Genomic DNA, 26,770 nt, shown 5'->3' with positions numbered 1-26,770 from the left:
TTCATGCAAGAATAAATAGACAAATTCATATATGGACAGACAAGTTTCCTTTGCTTTTCTACTGTGGCAGATTACTGTTAATTTTAGAAAGTTCTGCTAAGTCTTAAAAGAAAATAATAGGTTTTGGTTACCTGTGATCTAGCAAAGCTCCTAGTGTAAGAAATACAAACCCTTGGAAGAGTGTGTTTCAAGTTATAGGTTAATGAGCTAAGGAACATTTACATTGTACCCTGAGAGAGATGACTGAACTATGTTGAACTGAATTGACAACATTGGGCTGGTTACAGGTACTAATGAGCAGTCATCAAGACTGTATTTATGGAGTTTCTATTGTCAGCAAATAAAAAAGAAACCCACTTTCTCCCTTCTTGATCTATATGTATGATATAGATACATAGATATGTGTGTATACATACATACATTAAATATCAAATTATATATATAATATATGTATGGTACATAGCTACTTGCATCTATATTTCCTGTTCCAAACCTAGTCACAACAGCAATGCAATAATTACAGAAATATGTGGCTTGGTAAATGGTGAGAATGTTGTATTAAACTGAATTTCACTTCATTTTGATTTTAAAAGGCTAAAGACGTTCTGAGTGACTGACAGGTGCCAATCAAGACTATTATTAGCAGCTGCATATATGGCATCGAAATTAAAAAAAAAGTTAGGCTTATTCAGTTTTGGTCACACGCGTGTATCCTAATTTGCAGACATGAGTAAAAGTAAGCAACTATAAAGCGTTGCTACACAAGCAAGTTAAGGTGGCATGTGGAGAAAATCACACCAAGCTGCTAAGGTAGCAAAACTGTGGCTCTAACACAGCACACAGCATTGGGTTCCTTCGGAGCAACCATGCTGTCTGTGCTTTGTTGGGATAAACTTCTTTTATTAAATACTTATTTCTTAAATAGCTATGAGACAGTAAAAACCAAAACCAAACCAAACACCGTTCTCCTCCACCAGGCTATGCGAAGGCTGAGCGGCTGGGAGCTTCCCAAACAACAAGCAAAGTCAGGCGGCAAGTAAATTCAGATATTCTGCAAATGACAAATAAACCAGAAATGAGGCACGCCAGCTGTTCACACTGGAAACTTACCCAACATTTTATTTTGGTCCAAGTTTTATTTATTTCGTGAACAAACGCGAGTAAGTTTTCAGTGGGGGTAGGGAGCTTTATTCTTTATCCTATCAATAAGGAAGAGTGAAATTTCAGTGCAGGTCGGCGTTTTAAAGGTCGCATCAACGCCCCCTTTCTTCCTACCACCAGCCGCTCCGGTGGGATCGCCACCTTGGAGTCAGAACCCAGGACGCCTCTCCTCGGGTGCCTCCCTCCGTAGTCCGCCTACAATACTCCCACACTTCTGCCTCTCAGAGTTGAATCTCGGGATCCGGCGGCAGAGAGCTGCGCCACATCCCCCTTTCCCGCTCGCCGCCGGGTAGCCACGCCGCCACCGAGCCCAGGTGGCGAACAAAGGCGGCTCCGGGCGCTGGGCGCGGGGCGCGCGGCCCGCCAGGCGCGCGTCTCCCTGGCAGAAGGCGGCAGCAGCGGAGGCGCGCACCGGAGCCCGCATTCCTCTGAAGCTGCCGGAGCCCGTGGGGCGACGTCACCTCAGGCTCCGCCCCCGTCCCTCCCAGAGCAAAGTAACTCTGGACTACCCTCAGCAGCCTCTGCCGAGCATGGAGAGCGGCGGCCGCGGCTGGCGGGCGACGCTGGAGACTCTTTCGCCGGAGAGGTAGTTGGCCGACGTTGCGCAAGGACGAAAAGTGCCGGCGGGTGGCCGCGGCGTCCCCGCGAGCCCCTCACGAGGCCAGGCGGGCGGCTGGCTGGCGGATTTCGCTGCGATTCCTCCGGAGGCTCTTTGCAAAGCTGCTTGAAACTTCTCCCAAACTCGCCATGGATGTGGCGGCGGCGGCGCTGCCTGCTTTTGTGGCGCTCTGGTTCCTGTCCCCGTGGCCTTTCCTGGGGTCGGTCCAAGGCCAGTTTTCAGCAGGTGAGTGGACAGAGGGGTCGTCTGGGTCAGTGGCTGTCCCCAGTTTTGGACTCAGAAGCAGGAAGGACTGGCTGATTGCCGGTGCTGGGGCCGGGGAACCAGGAGGTCCGCTTAGGGTGTGTGTGTGGTGGGGGTGCAGGTAGGTGCTAGGTCTGTCCTGGGAGTTTGTGTCAGGCGGGGCGCGAGGCCAAGAGCTGTGCTTCCCCCGGCACAGGTAACTTTTACATTCTTGACCCATTGTTTTCGAGGCTGGCCGGGCGCGCAGACAATCCAGGGTCTGCTGCATAGAGCGTGTGGCGACCTTGCTTTTCCTGAGTGAACTGTCGATTGCCTGGGAGTCGGGAGCAGTCCGCACAGCCTTAGTCAGGGAAGTGTGGAAGAAAAAGTACTTAGGGTTACCGGGACCACGATTCTCTGGCTCGCTGAGCGGGCTGGTGGATCTTTGTCGCCAGACTGTTCAAAATTTCCCCGGGAAGTCTTGTGAGAATTGTGGAAACACATAGGGACCGACCTTCTGCCAGGTGCTTTTTGTCCCGGGAATAACCTCCTCTGACCATTGTCCAACTACTTCCCTGTGCCTCCTGGAGGCTCCTTCCTCCTCTGCTGAGGGCGCAGAGTTACTCCTGGTTAGATTACAATGCACAGCGTGGAGCATGTTGCATGTGTATATTTGCGGAGTCCGTACGACGTTTGGAAATGCAGCTCTAAGGATAGACTCAGAGCTGTCCTGGACAGCGAGGTCTGGGAGCCCATTTCCGGAAGGCTTACTCTGTTTATGGGGCCAAACCACCACAAAGCTTAAAGCTGGCTCCACACCTCCCGGAGTCCACCTGGGTGACCCGGGCTGGGAGTGTTCGCTGCTCGCCGGGACAAACCCGGGAGCGAGACGCGATGTGATAATTCAGGCTATCCCTCTGAGTTCTAAGAAAAGCCGCTCAGAGAAGTCCCAGGATTCCGGTTCTCTCAGATTGATGGTCTCTGTTCCCGTCCAGTTTTGATATCCTGCCAGTAGGTCGCTCGCTTCTGTGTATCTGTGTATCTGGGGGCTCTGAAGTTTCACCAGGTGGACGCTGGGGAGTGGGCTCCCAGGTTTAGCCTCTGTCTCCCGAAGGGCTTTACAACTTTTCTGTCCAACCCACCCAACCCACCAAAGCTGGCGGGCGCATGCCTTGGTTCCTGGTGTGGATGGAATCTGGAGGGTGACGGGAAACGCGACAGCCGTGCTCCTGGCTCAACAGCAGGATGCGAAGATAGAACTTACTTTGTACTTGACAATTTCATTGTTGAGACTGCCCGATTTCCTGGAAATAGACTCACCATGATGTTTTCCGGAGCAAATCCTTCCTTAGCTTTTCTCCCCTCCCCCCGTTTAGGAGTTAGACCTCGGACTCCTGTGCTTGAGTGTATCCTCCTCATAGGCAGAGACTGGAAGGGCAGCAAGTAAAGGAAAGACCATGTATCTGGGTGGTGTGCAGAAGGCACCAGCTCTATGCAATGAATTCCGACGACTTAATTTAATTTTCTGGTTTCCGCGTTACCGAATGTGTCTCTGCCACACAATGCTGTTAGTATTTGAACCATGCTTGATGTAACTCATTATATGCAGCAAGTTGGAGGGAGTATTGATTTCTACACAGTGCTTGTCACTCCAAGGAGAGCCTAGCTTGAGAAGGCATGTTATTTGTTAATTAAACTTTACCAGTTGCATGATTAAACACATGTATTCAGGATTGGCGACTAGTGGTGTCTTAACAGCTGATGGATATATTTTCAACATGGGAGAAACTTTGCTCTTTTAAAATGTTATTTATGATTTAATCACCATGTTCTGAGAGTGCCTCATCACAGTGTTCAGATGTGTTCCTGGGAGTTTATAATGAATGCCGGCCCCACAGAACCAGCTCCCAAGCTCCTGCTATTCAGGATATGTATGTTTGCCCACAAACAAATGTCTTTCATATCTTGAGCTTAAAGTCAGAATTTGCACCCAACTGTCTTTCTCCAGAGATTAAAAGTTGGTTATATGAACATCTCTTTTTCTGGTTGTCATGAATTATTTGGTATTGTAAGGTCATGAAATTCTATGGCATATTTATTTAAAAAATTGACTAGGGATGAATTAGAGATTGGAAGTTCTTTTTCCTTGCCTTCCTTCCCCATTCTATTGTAAATGAGGAACTTTTGGAGAAATTTAAATGAACATGCTTTAAAGAGCTGAAGAGACATATTTTCTAATTTTTAAAATACTTCATTCTAGTAAATATATATTTTAAAACATGATCACCAAGATTGGTTCACCACTTTCCAATGGTACCGTGTGGCTGTTCATGTAGGAAGCATAGCTACACATTTGGGAGGATAGTGTAGTTGGGAATGTATGTATTGGATCCCTGTGTGTGTGTCACACATTTAACACTTTCAAATGCAACCTTCTCCTTCCTGTCTGCACGTAAAAGTGTAAAAGTACTCCATAGTAAACATCTTTAAAGCCAGGACTTTATCTATAAATTCCACCTTTCACTGAGTCTTTGAAAACGACACTTTTCAGTGTGTGTATTCTATCCAGGAAAACTGAAGTGTGGAAAACCAGTGTGCTATTACAGTCTCTTTACTAGGCTTTGTAGCTGTTATTGTTGGTATCACTGTGGAAGCCAGCTTATTGTAGAACTCAAACTGACAGAACCAGTCACACTTGGAAACTCAGCTTTCTTGTCTATAAAATGGGGATAATAATACCTGTCCGGACCTTTCCACATAGTTTTTATGAAGATCAAGTGAAGTCATTCATGTGCACTGTCAACTGTAAAGCATGGTGCATCTATCTGGGGTGTAATCATAATAAATTAAGGTAGCCAAGTGTCAGAGTTTCAGCTTTTATGGCTTTTAAACTCTTAGAACTTTTCTCTCAGCTAGTATAGGTTGTTCAGCAAGGTGTGTGTGTGTGTGTGTGTGTGTGTGTGTGTGTGTGTGAGTGGTGTGTTTGTGTGTGTGTGTGTGGTGTGTTTGTGTGTATGGTGTGTTTGTGTGTGTGTGGTGTGTTTGTGTGTATGGTGTGTTTGTGTGTGTGGTGTGTTTGTGTGTGTGGTGTGTTTGTGTGTGTATATGGTGTGTTTGTGTGTGGTGTGTTTGTGTGTGTGGTGTGTTTGTGTGTGTGGTGTGTTTGTGTGTGTGGTGTGTTTGTGTGTGTGGTGTGTTTGTGTGTGTGGTGTGTTTGTATGTGGTGTGTGTGTGTGTGTGTGTGTGTGAGAGAGAGAGAGAGAGAGAGAGAGAGAGAGAGAATGTGAGAGTGTTCTGTCACTTGTCATCCATTTTCATCATAATTGATTCTGACTATGAGTTTATGATAGAAATCATCTTTGATCGCCTTTCTAGCTTAGCTATGCAAATCTTTCAAAAATTGTGTTTGTTCGAGAGTTACTGTTAATACTCCTAGTATCTTAACTGCAGGAAAAATATTTGTGAGATCTTGTTATTTTAAAGTAATTTCCTGGTTCAGCATTTTCTCAGTGCAGAGAATTCCACGTGTCTTTGGATGCAGTCTTATCAATGACCTGGAGAGGGACTATTGTGTTCTGTATGAAGTAAGCCTTGAATGAGAAAGCTGCTGAAGATTCTGCCTTGGACGAGGTCCTGGCATATCACCCTCCTCATCCCTTAGGACCTTACAACTCATCTGAACAGTACCACTTGCCTTGTGTCTGCCTTCGTGTCTCTAGTACAAAATTAATTTTCTCTTATTTTTATAGTCTACTGGGAAGATACTCGGAGCCAGCCTGTGTTAAGGCTTGCCATTTCTTTTTCTAGTTTTGATTGACTGGTACCCTTCAGTGTCTAAATACATCAAAATTACAAACTGTACTTCCCAATAATGATATGGACAATTCCAGGTCTGTTTTTCTCTCTTACTGGTTCCCTTATTTCTGAATTTCCTTGTTTGTGAGATATCATTTTGTGTCTGGCCTGCCCAGACGGGAAGAGACAGGTTTGGCTGCTGTTTGGTCATTGGCATGTGTGTTGCTGACAGCTCTTCTCTTTGTGTTCATGAATGTGAATCTGAAAACTAAACCAATAAATCAACCTCTCTGCTCTTCTGCCTCTTTTCCACACTCCTCCCACGCCTCGCTGGTAACATCCAAGCCCCATATGCATATTCAGAAATCAGAAGCTTTTTGTTTTCATCAAATATCTTTAGGTGCTGCATTACATATGTTCTTAAATACTAGATATATAGCCAGTTCGCTGCCCAAATCTAAGACAACTCCCTTACATATGAGACATGGTCTTATGTCAAGCATTGTTGTGCCAGTACCTATTTTTGCATTCTTAAATGTTAAGTTTATATGCTATAGTTCCAGGTAGAGAAAGTGTGTTGGCTACTACTGATGTTTGTCAACTGCTTTGGACAGTTTCTACCTGAGAGTGTGTTTAGGCAGTAGGTCATGCTGAGTGTGAATCTGCACTGTTTCCATTTCCTAGACTTGTTCTTCATGGAGAGGAGGACAGGGAACTGCTAAAGGCTAAAAGCAGGAAATAGCAAGACAGTTTACAGACAAAAGGCAGTGTGTGTGTGTGTGTGTGTGTGTGTATGTGTGTGTTTATATGTGTATTGATATGTGTGTATGTGTGTATGCTTATATGTGTGTGTTTAAGTCTTACGTGTGTGTGTGTGTTCCCATACTTATATGAGATCATTTACTCAGTTTTCAGAAGAGGAAAAAGATTCCTATTTTCTGAGTTGTTTATGAGAATCAGCCTTTGCCTTTGTCCAGATTAATTTCTTATTCTATAAATGTAAACATCTCCCGTGTGCATTCCCCTCAGACTTTCCCTGCTGATCATGTGTGTCTGCTCTGCATCCCTTTATCAAATGTCGTTTCTCTGCCTAAAAAGGTTGTAATTGCTTTTGAACATGACTTGTTTTTTTTTTTTTCATCAGAATCCATGCTGTTTGTCATAGTTACAAAGCGTATCAAGTCACCATATATCTTAAAATGGTATTTGATTACAAGCTAATGAATAATACATCAATCAGACTACTTTTTTATTTCATTTGAAGCCAGAACAAGCCTGCATAGCCATTGAATTTAAATATATATAAATATATATATATATATTTAATGACATAGTCTGTTTCTGATACATGAGAGACTTCATAATCCTTTCTCTAAGAGGAGGTAGAAGATTTGAGTACCAGGTTGACTGATACTTTGAGATAAGTAGAATAATTTAGATACAACTGTACTTTGGAAATATTTTTGGAAGTTGCTACATTTGGGTGTTTATGGTATGAAGTCTAAGGTAGAAACTTTGCCAACTTCAGATTCCACTTGGTACAAACATGACAGATGAAAATACCTTTAATAGCTGCTCATGAGACATATTCTACCTAGTCTGTCACAAGAGCCGTGTCTGTCTGTAGTCTTCAGTTCTTATGGGAACCTTTTGATTTGTGGTTAATGCCTTTGTAAGTCATGTTAACAAAGGCTCAGTTTCCCAATCTAAAAACCTCAACTTTTTGTGATATGCTTCAGGTTGTTGAGGTTCTGGGAAAACACGGAGGCAGAGGATGCAGGGACTGTATTGATCCTCTGGTGGAACACTGCCATTTCCCTACTTAACACTGGTGTAAAGCTTGTCTTTTTTAAAAATTTTTTTGTTCTGCCGTCTGTTGATAATCCATGATAATTATTAGTGGCTTATTTTGTCATTTTCAATTGTTTTAGGTGAGAAGTAAGTGATCTTAAGTGAAATAAGTCATGTTGCACTTACGGGACTGCAGAGCTCAGAGTATAAAAACGTGGTGAGCTGGGAGATGCTGGCTGAATCTTCTACAGGGATTGTTGAGTAGGGTCTCTGGAACCAAGCCAAAGGGAAGTCTTCTGGTTGAATTATAGTTTGCAGTTATTTGGTTGGGTGAGCTGAAAGCTTTAAGTGCATATATCTTAACGACAGTGTGAATTTAATTATTGCTAAAGACTCATGCTAGGAAGAAGCTTAGGAATCAGAATGATGGTATAGAAAGTGCCTGCTTATATCCTTGGAAAGATTGCTGGACTCGTTTTAGCATTTTTCTTTTCTATTTGCTATGCCTGGAAACTGAATTTGGTAGGGAGTGAAATACTTGTTCCATCTCAGTACCCTGTCCCATTGTTTATTACACTTAATAGGCACACAGTAAACTTCCCAGATTGGCCTCTACATATTCAGCTTTTCTAGTTCATCCTGCTCCTGAACCAACTGTCCAGGCTGACACACCAAACCTTGTCCAAGGCAGTTCCTGATGTGGCCATATAAATTATTCTAATTTTGGTTGGGCAAGGGACTGGTCTAACAGCTGTTGAAGTGGGAGTTGGGTTCATAGCTCTTCGGTGTGATTTGGCAGCAAAGGCAAGAGCAGAGAAGAAGCCTTATGGGAGCCAAAAAAAGTCATGACTGATTGCTTTTTTTGGTGATTGTGTTGCTCTACTGAAAGGTATCCTAACTTTTGGTTGGTTTGATAAATGGCAGCTTTCGCATCGCTTAGGACCATGAGGTGATCTGTGATCAGACACAGCCCTACACACACTGAATTGAAATTAAGTTTCAATCAGCTGATTTGCTTGACTATAATAATTTTTGAAAACACTGCATTAGAACAAACAGAAGTGAGCTCACAAAGATTGTCACATGCCCTTCATTATAGAACTCTAAGAGTTTTGTGCAAGGCTTAAATTGTGACATAAATGAATTTCTCTGGGTCTATAATTCTTTCTTATAGATTTAAAAAAGATTTATTATTTTTATTTTATATATACAAGTGTTTTGTTTGCATGTATGTCTGTGTGGCATATGCTTGCTTGATGCCCATGAAAGTTAGACAAGGATATCAGATCTCCTGGAACTGGAGGTGAGGTATGGGCAGTTGTGAGGTGTCATGTCGGTGCTAGAAAGCAAACCCAGGTCTTCTGAGAAACAATTTGTCTAAACTATTAAGCCATCTGTTTAGCCCAAAATTTATAATCATTATTTATGTTTACTTGATAATAATCTAGCATCCTAGACACATCAAAACATTTGAGATTATATAGATTTTCTTTATTTCCTTTTAATAAACTCTCAGGTTTGAAAACAGTTTTTTTCTTTGTAAGAAGACAAATACAAAGCTAAATAATCTTACTTGTTGGTGTTATTTAAAAGAATATTTACAGGTACATATACTACCTAAGGGACACGAAATGCTATGTGTAAACTATTTTTTCTTGATTTAAAGTTGGTTCATAAAATAGTATTCCCTCTGACTCTAGCAACAATAACCTCTTGCTTTACTGTTCTCTCTTTCTTCCAAGATCTGTAATAAGGATCACATTTGTAGGCCAGTCAGATTTCATGAATGGGAGTTAGTAGGTAGACTATATTAAATTTCACAGGAATTCTTTTTACTGTTTTTTTTTTCTTTCTGCTCTTATTTAAGAACAGAGATTCTTGTCAGTTTTCTCAAGAGAAAAATTATGATGTAATAGACAGTGTACACTATTCATGTCAAATCACAATTTCCTTGCATTTTATAGCTTGGTTTAGCATTCTTTTAGAACATGAATTTCCCCAGAAGACCTAATTGCCTTTTTATTAATGAGTCTGTGTGGTGTTCTTCTTCTTTTTTCCCCCTCTCCATTTACTATTCTAAATGGGTCTACTTTTGCTAGCTGTTTCAACAGTGAAGTCTCTGATTAAATCACAACTGCTATATTTGTTTTGGCTGCTCACTAGTGATTTGGAAAAACACTGGCATACCAACATGGTTATAGCTATGGGTGATGAAAGGCAAGAAGTGTAAATTAACACTAACCTCTGGTCATCTGTAAGACTGTGAAGCTAAAAGCTCGAGTTTGGGGACAGTAGATAGCAAGATTATCTGTGCTTTTGATACTGTAAATCAAAAGCTACTTAGCCTACAGCGTCTGAACTGTGAGGAACAGAGCTGTTGGGATTGATATATATTAATATATATATTTGGGAGATCAAATTAGAGACAAATCACAGACAGATACAGAAAATCTTAAAGTTTTCACACACCATCCCATCTGGAACTGTGGAGTTTGAATGTTCTCATTAATTTTTTTCCCTTAATTTGATCCTAAATTTACTGAGTCTACTTTTATTTTTGTCAGCTGTATTTTGGCTCATTTATTCTTCCACCTACTGGAAAAGAAAGATTTTATTAAAGCAATTACAACATTAGGACCTGCCATTTGCTGAGGGCCTATGACCTAGTAAGACCTAGAATCAATGTGTTATGTGTTTTAAAGTCTCCACAATAGTCTTTTTGTATCTATTCTACACAGGAGCTTAGAGTGGGAAGTCACTTGCTGCAATTGTGGCGATGAAAAACTGGTTGAGACAAGATTTATTGTTGAGTGACTGTGCACACATGTAGTGATTAGACACTTTACTTGCACATTAGCGAAAATGCAGCAGACTGGAGAGGCAGCTACTGTGTCACTTGTAATGGAATTAAGTTAGATTTGAACAATAAATAGAAGAAATGGAAAACCCTGTGTGTTCGTGTGTGTGTGTGTGTGTGTGTGTGTGTGTGTGTGTGTATGTGTGTGTCTGCTGTCTCTGCGTATCTTTCTGTCTGTCTGTTGTCTGTCTATGTGTGTGTCTGTTTTAATGTCTGCTCCCTGTCTCTCTGTGTGTCTGTTTGCTCTGTCTTTATGTGTGTTTTGTGTGTGTGTGTATGTGTATTTATTTGTTGATGTGTGTCTATGTGGGTGTATGTGTGTAGGTAGGAAGCAAGGAGTTAGTGGGGGTTGGGAATGACAGGTGAAGACTTTGGAATCAGATGCAACAACAGGTGACAGGGTGTGAGTGGGGGTGGGGATGGGGTTGTGAAGCCTTAGCTGCTAGGGGTGGTGTGAAGGAGTAGAAGAAAAGGAACAGTGTGTGTTCTGACATGTTTCTGAGCATTACAGAACAGATGTTTGTAGTTAAGGAAATTTTATTCTTTTGTTCTCCCTTAAACTATACTTTAAAGTAGGAATTTATTATTTTTATTGTTTTGTTCTCTATACTTGATACAAACAACATTAAACTAATGATTTATACATCTGATACAGTTTTTCCATCATGATCTATCCTGGAAAAACTTAAGCTCTAATTTAGTATCTAGATTAAAAAGCATGGTGGTACATGCTTTTAATCCCAGCAGGTGCAGATCAGTCTCTGTGAGACCCAGGCCAGTTTGATCTACATAGTGAGTTCTAGGCCAATCAGGGCTACATAGTGGGGTTTTGGTTCACAAAAGGAACAGAACCCAAATTAATTTAGAACTTGAGTCACATTTGTTACAACACATGTATCAGTTTACTTATTGGTAATTTATATAGACAAAACATCTTTTATAGTTATTTTTGTTTATATAATTTAAAAATATTTAAAATTTTAAGAATAATTTAAAATATAAATCAGTTTTAACTATTTGGCTTTGATTACAGTAATCCAAAATGACAATAGCATGTGGAAATGAAAGAAACTGTTATGTAGCTGCTCGTTTTTTATGTATCCTGGTAGGATGTATTATATCTATTGCATATGTATATTAAAATAATAAAAGACAAAAGTGTGAATTAAAATATGGTAAATGATTATAATTGATATAGTGAAATAAAAGCTGCTAACTTCTTACTCTTTGAAAATGCATATTAAAAACTGCGAAGACTAGGTGAATTAGTGTGATTTTGATATACTCATTTCTGCTTCCTAACTGTAATATCTAGCTGTAGAAATGGAAATTATGGAGAGATGTTATCAGAAATGTTTAAGGTATTGAGTAATGAATAAAATGAAGTAGCAGCTGCATGTCTAGTTACTTCTATTCTAATTCAGGGGGTCTTAAAATGTGGGTTGAAACCACTTTGGGGGTTGCATATCAAATATCCACCTTACAATTCTTAACAGTAGTAAAATTACAGTTATAAAGTAGCAACAAAATAATTTTGTGGTTGGGGTCACCACCTAATGAAGAACTGTATTAAAGGGTGGCAACATTGGCAAGATTGAGAAACAATGTACTTGTCAAAGAGTTACCCAGTATCTTATTTTCCTTTCCCATTGTGATAAAACAGGCTGACAAAGTGATCTTAAGTTAGAAAGCATGTATTTAGCTCACAGTTCTAGGCTCAGTCCTCCATTGCTGTAGAGGTCAAGATATCAGGAATCCAGAGTAGAGAATCAAAATACATTCATAGTCATGAACAGTGAATTAATATATATGTGCTAAGAGCTCAGCTCCTATTCGTCACTATCATACAATCTAGGATCCCTTGTATAGGGAATAGTGCCAACTATAGTGGTCAGGTCTTCCCACCTAAGTTATTGTAATCAACACAGACACATAGACAAGCTTGCAGGCTAACCTGTTCTAGGTTATTTCTCACTGTGATTCTTAAAACCTTTTTCTTTTGGTATTTGTTTTTATTTGGGGGTAGGAAGTTGCCTAAATGAATGTCTGTATGCCATATGTTTGAAGGACTTAGAGGTTCCCTGAAACTGGATAGTATTGAGCCACCATATGGGTATTGGGGATTGATCTCAGTTCCTCTGGAAGAGTAGCCAATGCTCTTAACTGCTGAACCATTCCTTACTGAGGTTCCTTTTAGGCAATTCCAGTTGTGTTTGCTTGACAATTAAAACTAACCTACTCAACCTCTTAGATAGATCTTGGTGTTATCGACTTAAGCTATGAGTTGACTAAGGACCATGGCTATACCAGCTTAGGCAAAGATACTTCCATCATTCATAAGGAATGTTGTGTTGGCCTGGGTATCTTTCATGTAGAAATGAAGAAGGCAATCAAACTGAATGTGTATTGACTTCACCCATGTCTCTCTGCCACTGGGGCTTATTTTATTATTCCTTTGGTTGCTGTTTAGAGAAGTCTTTCAAGGATCACACTTTCTCCTCTGTTTTTCTTTCTTCTTACTTTGTTTATGGTTTCTCTTTTTCTGGGTCTGGATGGATGAAGTTTGTTAGGTACATTTCCTGGAACCATTTGGCTGGGTGGTTGCAGGTTGCTCATGTTTACTACTTTACCTCAATTCATATTTCAATTTCAGGATTGTATGTTGAGAAAAGCCAGTAGAGTCCCGAGTTATGGCAGCAAAAGGCCTTGGATATTGGGCTCAGAGCACTGGGTCTGTAGTAAGGAGGAGACTGTAACTTTCTGAGCTTCAGTCATAATTACTTTCTACTTAATCCTTTATTTCCTTACAGTACTGTGGACATCTTCTAATGAAGAATGATTTTAATGTCTTCTCTCATTACTCAGACAGACATCTTTAAAGATGAGATGAGCAATGTATGTGAAAATTCTCCTATAATTGTAAACTCACATAAAATGCAAATGCTGCTAGGGATGTAAACTTTGGTGATAAATAAATTATTGTTAAAGGCATAGAAAGTGTGTCGGCTGAAGAATGGAAATGAGGACCATAGATGCTTCATATATATTCATGTCTGAGTTATGCAGTGCTTATGTAAATATCAGGGAAAGTACTATGATAAATAAGAGTTTATATGGGTTTGTGAACAATGGGTAATTCTGCTGTCATGTATCACCCAGTATAGGTTTCTCTCATCTCATTTGCAGATACATATAAATGATACCTAATGCCATTTATATGTTTTCTAGCTATGCCAGTAAATGCTGTGTAAGATAGTCCTATTGAACACAAGTAAACGTATGTTCTAAGGACTGTGATGATGCATAACATGTTGCATGTATAGTGTTTTTCTATTGAATAGTTATGAAGACATAGAAAATCCTCTTTCTGTGAATGAGGCACCTTTAGTAGAATACCTGCCTAGCATCCATACAAAGCCTTGAATTTGATCCCCAACACTGCATAAAACTGGTGTGCTGGCTACTCTTGATGTCCCAGCACTGGGAAGGCGCAGCTGGGAGATTAGGAGTTTAAGGTCATTATTTGAACACGGTAAGCTCAAGCCCATCCTGGAGTACATGAAACCCTGTATTCAAAACAAGACAAAACAAAAACACCCCTAAAAAAAACTTTTCCAAAGCAAAAAAACAAGCAAGCAAGCAAACAACAACAATAACAACAGCAAAAACCAACCCAAAACTCAGCCTTTTCTATTCTTTTCTAATGATACCTTTACTATCCATATATTGTGACCATTTGCTATTGTCAGTTTCAAGCTAAGTCACAAGTATTCTGGTAAGCAAGGCCTTGTCCTGGAGCTTGGGCGCAGATGTTTGCCACAGGAGTGGCCGTCTTGTAGAGCTTTGTGCCTAATGATTCATAGTGCAGCCTGAGGCAGTTTTGTAACTGACCATACATCCATGATTTGGCAAGTCTCAGAGTCCAGGATTTCTTTCACAATTTGCTGACCCACTTCAGAACTTGCCTAGGATAATTCCAATTCTTTTGAGTCTCTTGTCCTTGAGACTAACCCCTCCCTGCCAAAAGCAAAAGGCTGAGGTAGAAAAAAAAAAAAAAGCCATCATGATAGTAAAATTCTACCGAGTGGAATTTCCCCAAAGTTGAGTAACCTGAAGTCTGACAAAGTTCTTGGATGAGAGAGAGCACCTTTGTTTTCTAGAGGCTGGCAGGGACAGAGTCTCCTGTGGGAGGCAGGAACAGGAAACGGTCTTTACCATAGGCTTCTACCGCAGTGTACACAATGACGCATTTACATTCCAAGCATTCATAAAAAGAGTTGCTGCTTCTTGGCTGGGTTTATATCTGTTGTTACCTATGGCTTTTGTAACCTGGACTCCCAGGGGCCCTAGAAGCTTTCTCTACTTTGCTTTTCATTCTTGTCACCCAGGAATGAAGGCAGGCTGAAGATGACCTCTCAACCCTAACTCCTCAGCTAGCATCTGTAAATCCCAGAAACAGAGCACATTCACCCTGTTACTTTGGCCATCCATTGTGACATTGGTATTCTTATTCAGACACACACTGTTTTTAGCGGGAAGTAGAGATCCTGGAATTTCTTTTTGCAGTGTAAAACCTGTGTGATCTATTTGTTAAAAAAAGCAGAATTTTAAAGATGGGTAAATGTTTCTCTCAGTGAAACCCAAACTTTCAAATTACATAGACATGCACATTAAAAAAATACAAGTATAGAAAGCCAATCCTTTTTATCTAAATCACCAATACCTTGTGTCCATTTCTTAATAATGGAAACACATACTAACACTGGCTTCAGTTCAGTGTGCATGGTAATATGCGGGTGCACAGGCACTGGGCTGCTCTTTATAGGTTTAAAGCAGGACTGTGACATTTTCTGGATCTCTCCTTCAGTCACTTGCCTTTGGTTTTCTCATTTGCATAATGGGGAAAATGAGGGTATCTGTTCCAGATATGTGTTTTGAGGAACATTGAGTTTAAGTACTTAAAAGCGTATCTGGCCCAATAATAACATCTATTCACTCTAACTGTTTCTATTGTCCTCTGTACTATTGGACTAACTTAACTCATGTTTGAGTAACTAATCCCTTGCTGTAAGAACAAAAATTTCTAGCTGCAGCTTTTTTTTTTCTTTTTAAACTTTTAAATAAGCAGCAGAGTAGGTGACCTGAACTAAACCCGACATCAAGGCGATGTGCTGTAAGAGTACAGGGAGCCCTCTAAGAACCATAACTCAACCTTTATGAAAACAAATTTACACCAGTTCTGGAGACCAAGAACCTTAAAAAGTTAACAAACCATTGATTATATATGTATGTGTGTGCATCTTTGTGTGTGGGTAGATGCCTGTGAAGGTAAGAGGAAGGTGTTGGATCCTCTGGGGCTGGAATTGTAAGTGGTTGTGGGTCCTCTAGAAGAGCACAGGTACTCTTAACTGCTGAGCCATCACCCCAACCTCAGAATCAGAGCCTTAGGATGAATGATTGGGAAAATTAGCAAACACATTTAAAAGAAATACTTCAAAGCAGAACAGTAAAAGTAACAGAGAGTGACCAGATGGGAAGTCAGGGAAACATTAGATTTTAGGGTACTTTCTAAGACCTTGGAAGGTACATTTACAGTTTCTCTCTTTCTCTCCTCCTTCTTTCCTTCCTTCTTCCTTCCTTCCTTCCTTTATTTTAAAGATTTATTTATTTTATGTATAGGCATACACTGTCACTTTCTTCAGACACACCAGAAGAGGGCATCAGATCCCATCACAGATAGTTGTGAGCCATCATGTGCTTGCTGGGAATTGAACTCAGGACCTCTGGAAGAGCATTTCGTGATCTTAACCACTAAGCCATCTCTCCAGCCCCACATTTACAGTTTCTTAAGCCAGACACTGTGGGAAGTTTGAGATACATAGTAGATGACTAAACTCTGGAAACCTAATCACAATTAAAATCTCACAAGTCAATATTGGGAATATTCTGTAGTTGGGAATTGCCAAGGCAGTTGAGGATATTCTCTGCTACCTCAAATCACTGTCTGTCCCAGTGAGACTCATGTCTTGTATAGAATCATCATGCAGACTCAGAAATGAGGGGGCTGAAGATAAGCGTAAAAGGTGAGAGTAGACCCGTAAGTTTCCATGGACCTACAGGGTGAATAAGGGATATGGCTGTTTTCTGTTTGTGCTCAGCATGTGTGCTCAACAAATGCACACTGCTGACATTTAGAATATCCATTTGCCTGTGGATTCTTATATTTTGGATTTTATTTTTTTGAGGATTGCGTAGAGATTTATGCTTAACACATGAAATAATGAGGTAGTTCCAAATTTGTTTAAACTCCCTAACTTTTTTAGGCCACTGCCAGCCGGATGAAGCTTTTTCTAGTGCCAGAATGAGGGGGTATGGTCTGATAAAATTCCTGAATATTGTTAGCTCTCCCGCAGAGGGAATCCTTGAAGAACATCTGCATGGATTTAAGCTCTACTGAGGTTCAGGTTTCTGGCAGGCAGTCTTACCTTTTGTCAGTGTTATTTCCAAGTGAACCTGCTTCTCTTTGTCTTTGGGGTACTTGTGAAAATACATGTTTTCCCCTTACATAAAACTTTCGTTATTATCTGTACAGGAGAAGCCCTTTGCATTAGAGCCTTGAATCTGAATGGAATCATCCTCGATTTATTTATTTATTTATTTATGTTTGTTTATTTTATTCCAGATGGTTTCACTGTGTAGCCTTGGCTGTCCTGGCTTTGTTGACCAGGCTGGCCTCACACTCAGAGATCTGCCTGCCTCTGCCTCCAGAGTGCTGGGATTGAAGGTGTGAGCCAGCATGCTCAGAATGAAATCATGTTCTTACAGTTTTTTTAACTGACCATATGGTGCTATTTTGTGTCTTGACTGGTGGGTCTAGTAATTATAGATGTGGCTTCATTAACCCTTTCAGTTAAAAGTTGGTTTATTTTTATCTGTTAAGTTCTTCAAAGTTTCTTTAGTGGTCTATTTGACATACTATTTGATCAGCTTCAGAGATGAAATAAGAAAGATCATTAAGGTAAATGAAACAAAGTAACCACAAACCTCCTGGAACACCTAGTATCCAGCATTTCCTTTTTGTTGTTTTGTTTTTTAAAGAGCATGGCTACAAAGTCACAACTTAGTGTTTATTTAGAAAGCAAACTGCTCTGAACATCAGAGTCAGTGCCACCTAAAAGATGCTGAATCTGAAAGTGTCTGGAAGAATGACCCGTGAAATGGAAAGACTAGCTCTGAGGACTTTAACTTCCCTGTTCAGGCTCTGGGGAAAACCCACAACCAGGACTGATTGAGAACTTCTAGGTGGAGCATGTTCTTTCTTCCCCTCCTATCAGGAATGTAGATGTAGTTGAAGCTCTGAGTGCTGTTGGGGGTCTTCACCCCTTCCCCCATCCCTGAGGTAGGGGGTGGAAGAAGGAACCCGGACCACTGCCTTGGCCCAGTTACATTCTGCTCATTAGAATAACCACCCTCAGCAGGTTCCTCACCGTTCCGAGGCTAAAATCAGATATAGGTATTTTGTTCAGTCCTAGCATTTATTCACAGTGATGCCACAGACTTCCCCAGTTGCCATCATTCTGTAGAATAGCGTGTGCTTTTGTACAGTGTCCCAGGTGGGGACAGCCTGATAAATCAGTATCTAGTTACTTTTTTTTTGAGATTGAACCTTGAAATTTCAAGGTTTCCTTTGAGGTGGAGGCTCTTGTCAAGTTATGTTGCTTCCGTTCAAAAGTTTTTTTCTCCACCAGTGAAATGAGACAATTCAAGCCAGATTAGACTATGCTAAAGGCAGGTTTATCCAGAAGCTGCTCTCAGGCAATTTCTCTGGCCCCAAGGATTGAGGCCGGAAAGTCACCATGGGGGGTGGGGGAGGAGAGAAAGAGCACGTGATGAGAGAGATAGAGGAGGGGGTGGGGAGGTGGGGGTGTATTTGGAAAGTTCAAGGATGGGGGCAGGGTATGTCAGGTAGGGACTGGGGGATGCTTGGAGAAGCTGGAAGACAGATCTGCTTTGATACGTACAGTATGTACTTCAGTTCCTTGTTCTGAGGTTGAAACCAAATGGGGACATCAGCATTTTTTTAAGTGTAGCAATGATGAAAAGGTTATGCCTTTCCTGCACATTGTAACAATAGACTTGAACTCATGACTGCATGTCAAACTTGATGTCCCCCTTAGCTTGTTAAAACAAGTGATACCACTCTAGGTTATTAACAGTTCCTTGTTTTGAATGCCTTGTTGGGGGCAGGAATCATTGATTTGTGCATTGTTATGATTGATTGCGAACCCTGCTAGCGTTGGAGAGGACCCTTAACTTAGCAAAATGTGCAAGGCTGGGCTTGTCTCATTCCTTTTCCATCAGTCTGGTTAATGTCAAAAATTAAGTACCTGGTTCTTTCATGTGAGGCAGTGCGTACAGCAGAGAGGGAAAAGATGAGAAAAACGTCAGACCTCCGCACTGAGGGTGGTTTCCGGTGATTTGAAGGAGATAAGATCCCAGTGAAGAGTTCAGGCTTGCTGGTCCAAGCCTTTTGGAGCATCTACCTTGGACTTTAGTCTTCCTCTTGACTCTTGTCACATTGAATGATGTGACTGTCTATGGTCACGTATGTTTTATGATATTTGAAGCTTTCTCTCTTTAAGGGTTAGTGATTCAAAGCAAGCTCCCTTCACATGAAAGGACAAGCATCAAAGAAATGCATCTGGAATTATGTGAATATTTTGCACCAAGGGAATCATGTGAATCTTCTTCACTGAGCACCATTTTGAAAAGCAGAAAAATTCTACAGCAGCAGTTATTTTAAGAAAACAAACCTTTTTGCAAGTGTTTTTCAACCTGTGGGTCATGCATCATCCCATTGGGGGTCAAATGGCCTTTCACAGGGGTCTCCTAAGATATTTACATTACAATTCATAACAGTAGCAAAATTACAGTTATGGAGTAGCAATAAAAATAGTGCTATGGTTGGGAGTCACCACGGCAGGAGAAACTGTATTAAAAGGGCTGAAGCCCTAGGAAGGTTGCGTACCAGTGGTTTAGGGGCGGGTGAGATGGCCTGGAGGTAAAGGCAGTGACACCTATCCTGATGAGTCTCACCCACCAGTCACTTGTAGTGGAAGGAGAGAACTGGCTTCAGCAAGTTGTCCTCTGGCTTCCATATGTGGGTGTGCACACACATACAGAGTAAGTAAATACAGAAATACAAAAACAAGTGAAAAGCCAGAAATATCATAGCCTTAAAATTATTATACTAAATCATTTGTGTGGCCCACAAAAGTATGCTATATTCTAGCTATATAAAAATCTTTTTAAGAATGGACATGTCAATAAATATAAATAGATTTACACCCAAATTTGCTGCACGTTATATTACTTTTCTTTCTTTTTTTTTTTAAAGATATAATATGAAAGTGTTCACAGCTATAAAGTCTGTAGTTTAAAAGGAAGCTTACAAAGCATAGGTTCAGAGATTTAAAAATCTTTATGTGTCTGGGTGTTCTACCTGCATGGGTGTGTGTGCACCACCTATGTGCCTTACTGTGCCCAAAGCCAGAAGCTTTGGCACTGGATATGGGACTGGAGTTCTACATGGTGTGGACACAGTGTGGGTACTGGCTATGTTTCTCTTCGAGAGCAGCCTGTTCCTAAATGCTGAACCATCTCTCCAGCTCCACTTTTCTTAGCTCAAGGCTGCATCTGAGCTTTTAATTTGATGATTTTCTGTTATTATCTTCCACAAACTGTTTTTTTTTCTTCCTTTTCTTTCACCTCTTTAAGTAGCCCATACCATTTTAGAACTGGCAATCCTCCTGCCTCAGTTCTCTGAGTACTAGGATTATAGATATACTATACCTTATCTTGCTTTTCTCCTGAATCAGTCATTTTTCTGTTCCTTTTTTATTAGCTCCGGTAATGCGATTATTTCAGTTTTAAGTTTATTAACGTCTACTGATATAGCAGTAAAATGTTCTTGTAACACACAGTTTTATGATTATGTTCTGTAAGAGGAGAATAGTTCATGTCCTAAAAGAACAAACGCCATAGCAATTAAAAACATGTGGCTCATGTGTTGATTGGGCTCTATGTAACATGTTGTATGTTATCGTTCATTAGAAAATATTTCTTAAGCCTGTTGTAGTAGCTCACGCTTTAAATCTTCCCACTTGAGAGGCAGAGGCGGTGAATCTCTGAGTTTAAGGCCAGCCTGGTCTACAGCATGAGTTCTAGGACAACAGACCCACATAGTAAGACCCTGTCTTGAAATAGCAACAACACACAAAGTAAAAACGATTTGACACGATGGTATATGGTGGCTGTTTTTAAAGATTTTGTCTTCACTTTATAATCGTGTGAAATGGCAAATGTGGTAGAAACCAAGCTTTGAGTTTTGATCTTTTCTGAGCCCACACTCCCATAATGGTGGGCACTTATATAGTGAGGGGCATTACCACCAGGGCATGTATTGCTAAGCTGAGATTCTTTACAGTTTTGGCATTTCTTAAACATTTTTCCTTTTGTTATTGTCCAATTACAATGGGTCTTTTGAAATAATAATGTTATCATTAAAGTGAAGGACATCGGGCTAGAGAGATGACTCAGCAGTTAAGAGCGCTCACTGCTCTTCCAGAGGTTCTGAGTTCAATTCTCAGCAACCACATGGTGCTCACAACCATCTATAATGGGTTCTGATGCCCTCTTCTGGTGTGCCCGAAGACAGCTACAGTGTACTCATATAAAAAAATAAATCTTTAAGGAAAAAAAGACGAAGGACATCTGTATATTAGCTGATGTCCCAAGTAGTTGTGCTTTTTTGGGGAAGGAGGGGGTAGCCTGGGCTTTCTTATGAATGGTTCCTCTAGGTTATATACTTCTTTTAAAAAGAACTTGGGAACTTCATTTTAACTTGCATGATATAATGTGATTTCGGATCTACTTGCCTCTGCCTCTGGAGTGTGCTGATTTTATGTGCTCAGGGGGATCAACCTCATGCAAGACAGGTCCTGTATCACCTGCGCTGCAGCCCCAGTTATGAATTTTACAACTTTTAAGTCTGATTTTGTAGGAAAAATTTTTGACATTTAACTTGGTCTTTGAGGAAATGAAGTAGGAAAAGAGAACCGATGTGTGAGGCCCTGAATCACCTGGGACCTTTGGTCTTTGAGCTTTCTGTCATGTAAGAAGACATTTCTTAATACAAACTCTTAACGATTTATTGTTAAAAATCACTTTCTTTTGTATAGCCTGAGAACAGTCTACCTTACATTCAGTCTTTCATCTTTATCATCAGCCATGTAACAATGAGTTGCTATCTAGAATGGTGGCTGAATTAGCTAAGCAAACTTGCTGATATGCCTCTTCTAGACAGATTGCTATTGGTCAAGCTGCCAAGCTACTCCCTGTGGCCAGAAGCATTAAAGGGAGCCCCCTCCTTCTCAGTTAATTTCATGATTACATTAACCAGGGTGACCCATTTTAGAGCAGATGATTTTGACAGTCAACCCCTAATCTGTGTGACTTTGAATCTCAACAGTTGTTGTAGTCAGTAGGACCTAATAAAGCCCTGTCATTTATTTCTCACTATTTGGCTACTTATTTACTGAGGCACCATGACCTGACACTATCAGGCACAGCATCCAGATGTCATCTGTGTCTGAGAACAGACCAGACATCTAGGGCTAGTGGACTATGTATCATTGGGCTGGTGTTTTTTGTCTAGAACGTCATTCTGAGAGCAAATATTACATCCTCTTTTTATGCTTTGGGTCTTAAAAACATTTTGTAAATAAAGATACTATTTTTTTATATGACGAGTACGCTATAGCTGTCTTCAGACACACCAAAAAAGGGCACCGGATCCCATTACGGATGGTTGTGAGCCACCATGTGGTTGCTGGGAATTGAACTCAGGACCTCTGGAAGAGCAGTCAGTGCTCTCAGCCGCAGAGCCATCTATCTCTCCAACCCATTTAAATATTTTTGAATGGGATATTTTTATGTTTCTTTGAGTCTAGCCCTAGTCTCGTACTTTATGGCCAACCCAGGTAGCTTCATATTTCCTGTAAATTACTTTTGTCAATGCTGCATTCATTTCAGTGGGGAAAGTACTAGAAAAGAATATCATAAAAATAGTAATAATAGCCTGAATGTGTCCCTTCTAGAGGCCTAGTGAAATTTTAATTGAGTGCAGTTGTCTGTCTTATGTCTGTTTACTGGGCAAGAGTGTGGATGAGCTGTGGCTATCCCTAACGAAGGACAGCTGTGGCACTCTTCCACCCAGTGCTTACTACAGTTCCAGGAGGTAACAGGTTCTAGGCATCATAGTCGATATGCTCCATTATATTGTGGCATATCAGTGGACCATAAAAAGGGGAGGGTTCTTGCTCAATTTAGCAATGGAATTTTGGGCTTGGCAATACTTTAAACATTACAACTTTCTTAAACAAAGCCAGATAGACAATTAGTGTTTAAAAACTCTAAGATCAAATCATTGTAATAAGAATGCCTCCTGAATTTGTGTATCTATGAATAGAATGCTTAGGCTCTAGTCAGGAGTTTCTAAGCAGAATGTGCACTTTCAGCTGTAAAAGGCTGATAGAAATGTAAGGTATTCTTATTGCAAAGACTTGCTGCTTGGCTTCTTCAAATACTAATTGACTATCCTAGGGAAGGTTGCTTAAGGCACTTCTACTATTTCCAGGTCTAAAGATTTACAAATCAATGCCTTCTGGTAGTGAGGATTACTCTGGGAGAGCGTTTATATAGCCTTTTATTTCTTGTTTGGGACAGGATAAAGGGGAAAGTAAGGGAACTTAGTTTTTCTTACACTCACCTTTTCTTTTGGTGCTGTACTTGACAAACTGACCGCAGGCTGACTTCCAGTGCCAGATAGATCAGAAGAAGCTCACTGTTCATATTTGTCTTCAAATAAAACCTGTACCTTAATTCTAAAACAAAACACCTTAAATAAAATAAAGCTTCACTGGGAAAAATATCTTAAATTGTCATAGTGATACACAATGTGACATCAAACATTTCTGACTCATAAAAAGATATCTAAGATCTGAGGGAAAAAAACCAAACCAAACCAAACCAAACCACACCACACCACACCACACCACACCACACCACACCACACCACACCACACCACACCACACCACACCGGGACAAAATAAGTAAAGTCATCTGTCTGTGGTCTGTCTTCTGTCCTGTATTCTGTTTAGGCTCATAAACCTATCATTGCTTTTTAAAATAACAAAGTATTTCAAAAATTAAAACAAAGCAAACCTACCTATTTTTATCTAGGCATTTTTTGTTTTTACTCCGTGTCCTAACTCAAGGATATGGTAATTATATTTGCTTCTGCAAAGGCAGGATGGCATCACTCCATAATTCAGATTGCATTTTGAAGGCAGAGAGTTCTGGACATTATCATACGGAGCCATTTCTCAGCATTTAGATGACAGGGCAGCAGGGATGCCTGTGGTCTCCAGCAGCCCCTTAGCCTGGTCTTGCTAAAACTGCAGGAGGGTGTCAGGATACAAATGAGGCAAAGGAAGGGCTCCTGGCCAACTGTTGTTTATTGAACTGAGTAAATGTTTCTTCCTTGGGTCGGAGGGAGCTGTGAAAGCCAGCATAATTCCAAGACAGGAAGTTCTCTTTATATGCTGATTCCCAAGCCCTTCAGGTTGGAAAGGCCATGTGTTTGAAGCTACAAATTGGTCATAGTTTGAAATCTAGCAAACTGAGACTGGAAGCTCTGCTTGGACTTGCCCTTTGAACTGTTGAGTAGAGGAGTGGGTTAAACTCAAAAGACAATTACAAATCCAGGAGATGTTTTTAATTACCACAGTAATGAGCCATTTTCACATTCTTTAAAACTAAGGATAGAAACAATTTGTTGATCACAGATTATGAGAAGCATTCAGTAGGGGATATGCATTAATCAACATGTTTGATAGCATGTGAGGAAAGAATGTTTCAAAATATAAAAACCATGTTCATTTACATTTTTTCTGTAATTCAGATTTTTAACTTGTTTCCCAGGTATTCCAATCGTCTTTCTGCTGTGCCTGTGAGACTTTGAGGTATCTATATTAGCTGCTTGCCTTGGTAAGGGGGAACAAATAGAAACTCCAACCTGTGAGGTTGCAGCTTTGGTGAGAGATCGCTTAAACTCAGACCAAATGAGGAGAACAGAGCTTGCACTGTACAGATGTATTACTATTCAGAGGACAAAAGAAGGAGTTATGGGATAAATACAAGGGGCATAAAGTGATGTCAATCAGAACAGGAAGGCAAGGCTTTTAAATGCAAGACTCTTATTTTAATGTTTGTTTGATTGAAATGTGACTTTTGGGTTTATTTATTTCAAAACCAGATGAAAATATGTATTTAGCATGATTCCATTTTCATTCTTATTTAGGTAAATTTTTTTTTGTACCACACATAGCCAGTCATAATAAAATTAAGTTCACTTAAAAATTATGGTTCACTTTCATGTCATATATTCCCTAAACTCCCTGCCACGACCAAACTATCAAGCAGTGTTTTGCTATGGTTTGTATATACATTAAATAGAAACAAAAAGAACAAAAGCCCCCAAACTCTGAAGTTAAACCTTAACTGCCTATGGAATAGAATCCGGTCATCTCTAATTTTGACAATGGATATGCCATAATATCATAAATGATTAACCACATGCCTTTGTGTCTGTGGAAGTACTGAGGCTTAGAGCTACCTTGTTATCAGTTTTTTTTAGGTGTTATCTTTCTCAGTTTATAACTAACCTTGTGTTTGTCGAGGTAGGAGTGGCAATTTTGATTATCTTTCCTCATTCTTCCTGGGGGACGAAGTTGCCACCCTCATGACTTTTTTTGATCAAATGTTTATGTGACATAAAGTCTTCAAAGTGAAGACCAAACTCCCCAAGCATACCTCCTGTTTTATGCTTAGATTTGGTGAAAAAAATGGAGGTTGTATAGAAGCATGATTGGACAAGAAAGATTAGAGGTAATGGACCAAGGCAACAGTTGGCCAGACCTGTTTTTGTTTAGATTCTTCCTGTGTCTGTCTGTTGATCTGACTTTCTTTCTTCTTATTTCCCCCAACTTGTGTGTGTGTGTGTGTGTGTGTGTGTGTGTTTACGTGCATGACTAAAAGCTTAAGAAGGCTGGTACGTAACCTGTTCTTTGCCTCAACTTATTCCTTTGAGACAGGAATTCTAAATGAACCTGGAGGTAGGTTGACAACCAACCAGTCTTTATGTCTGTCAGGTTTGGGGTCATAGAAGGCTTTCAAACCCATTTCCTCATGCTGATGCAACAAGCTCTGTTACCAGTGAGCCCCAGGATTCTTCCTCTGACTTTCCTTTCTTTCACTGGGGACAAGGCAAGACCTGTTTTAGAAGATGGGTTTTCTGATATTGTCATAGTGTATGGGATGGCATCACACGCCCACTCCCTGAAGCTTGATAAGTTCTCTGAAGCATTTTGACTCCCAGACACAGCAAACCCCAGTAATGGATCCAAAAAAACATTTCATTCATAGCTAGTATGAGATGGAGCTTGGATTTATTAAAGATATTTTAAAATAGATTTTTATGGACAAAGATTAAGACATGCTCAGATGAAGAATCAGAAATACCCAGGGCTTCTCAAGGGAAAATTCTAATGAAGTGTCTTAGCATCAGGGACATATTCTTTTGGTGACTTTTGGGGTACAAATCAAAAGGTTGCAAAGGTCCCCCTCCCCTTTTGATGAATAGAGTTGTCTTTGATGAGATTAGAATCTGTTAAGGCAAATGTGGTACAGGGAAGACTGAGTGCATGGCTCCTACTGTGAATGGGGTTTCTGGTGAAATTCCTAGAGAACTGAAGTTTTCAGTTGGAAAGGAAAAGGGCATACAGCAGCTGCTATCATACTGAAACTCTGTCCTGGGCTTCAGTCAGACCACAGGTAAGTCATGCTTTCTCCCTTTCCTAGTTGCCTGTAATTTTTGATATCTTCCATCCTGCTTCAGTAGACAAAGTTAGATTAGAGACTTTATGGTCAGCTATCACATAGGCTGACAGTAGAATCTAAAACAGTATTTCTAGGATTATGGCTTGTTGCTTTAGAGAGGAGGAGTTCTTTTCAACTTGACAACGTGAGGAAGGAGACATCTGGCTGCTGTGGTTTGTTTTGGAAAGGATGGTTGAGACACAGAAGGCAGGGGAAGGAAAAAGAGGACCTGCTTCTGACTGCTTCTTTGACTTTGGAGAGCCCTGGTTTACTATGTGCAGCATGGTGCTATCCCGTAGAGAATATTTTTCTTATGCTCTGTGAA

The 26,770-nt window shown here is 40.4% G+C and overlaps 1 protein-coding gene across 5 annotated transcripts in view; it reads left to right on the top strand.

Annotated features, from left to right (window-relative positions):
• Positions 1-1,887: 1,887 nt before the first annotated feature.
• PTPRK (protein tyrosine phosphatase receptor type K) overlaps positions 1,888-26,770 on the top strand; it is a gene marked incomplete at both ends in the record, with an annotated part of 530,533 nt that continues 505,650 nt past the window's right edge. For 4 of the 5 annotated variants that reach the window (XM_080929568.1, XM_080929564.1, XM_080929565.1 and 1 more), the window contains one exon: positions 1,909-2,005. In XM_080929568.1, the coding sequence (XP_080785694.1) occupies positions 1,909-2,005 (97 nt within the window). Of the gene's footprint in view, positions 2,006-26,770 lie in introns of all 5 variants that reach the window. The other variant, XM_080929566.1, reaches the window with a different exon arrangement.

This window comes from Micromys minutus (genome assembly GCF_963924665.1).
Source record: "Micromys minutus genome assembly, chromosome: 15".
NCBI lineage: Eukaryota > Metazoa > Chordata > Mammalia > Rodentia > Muridae > Micromys > Micromys minutus.
Note: the sequence above shows the minus strand (reverse complement) of the source record. Positions and strands in the feature narration are given on the sequence as shown.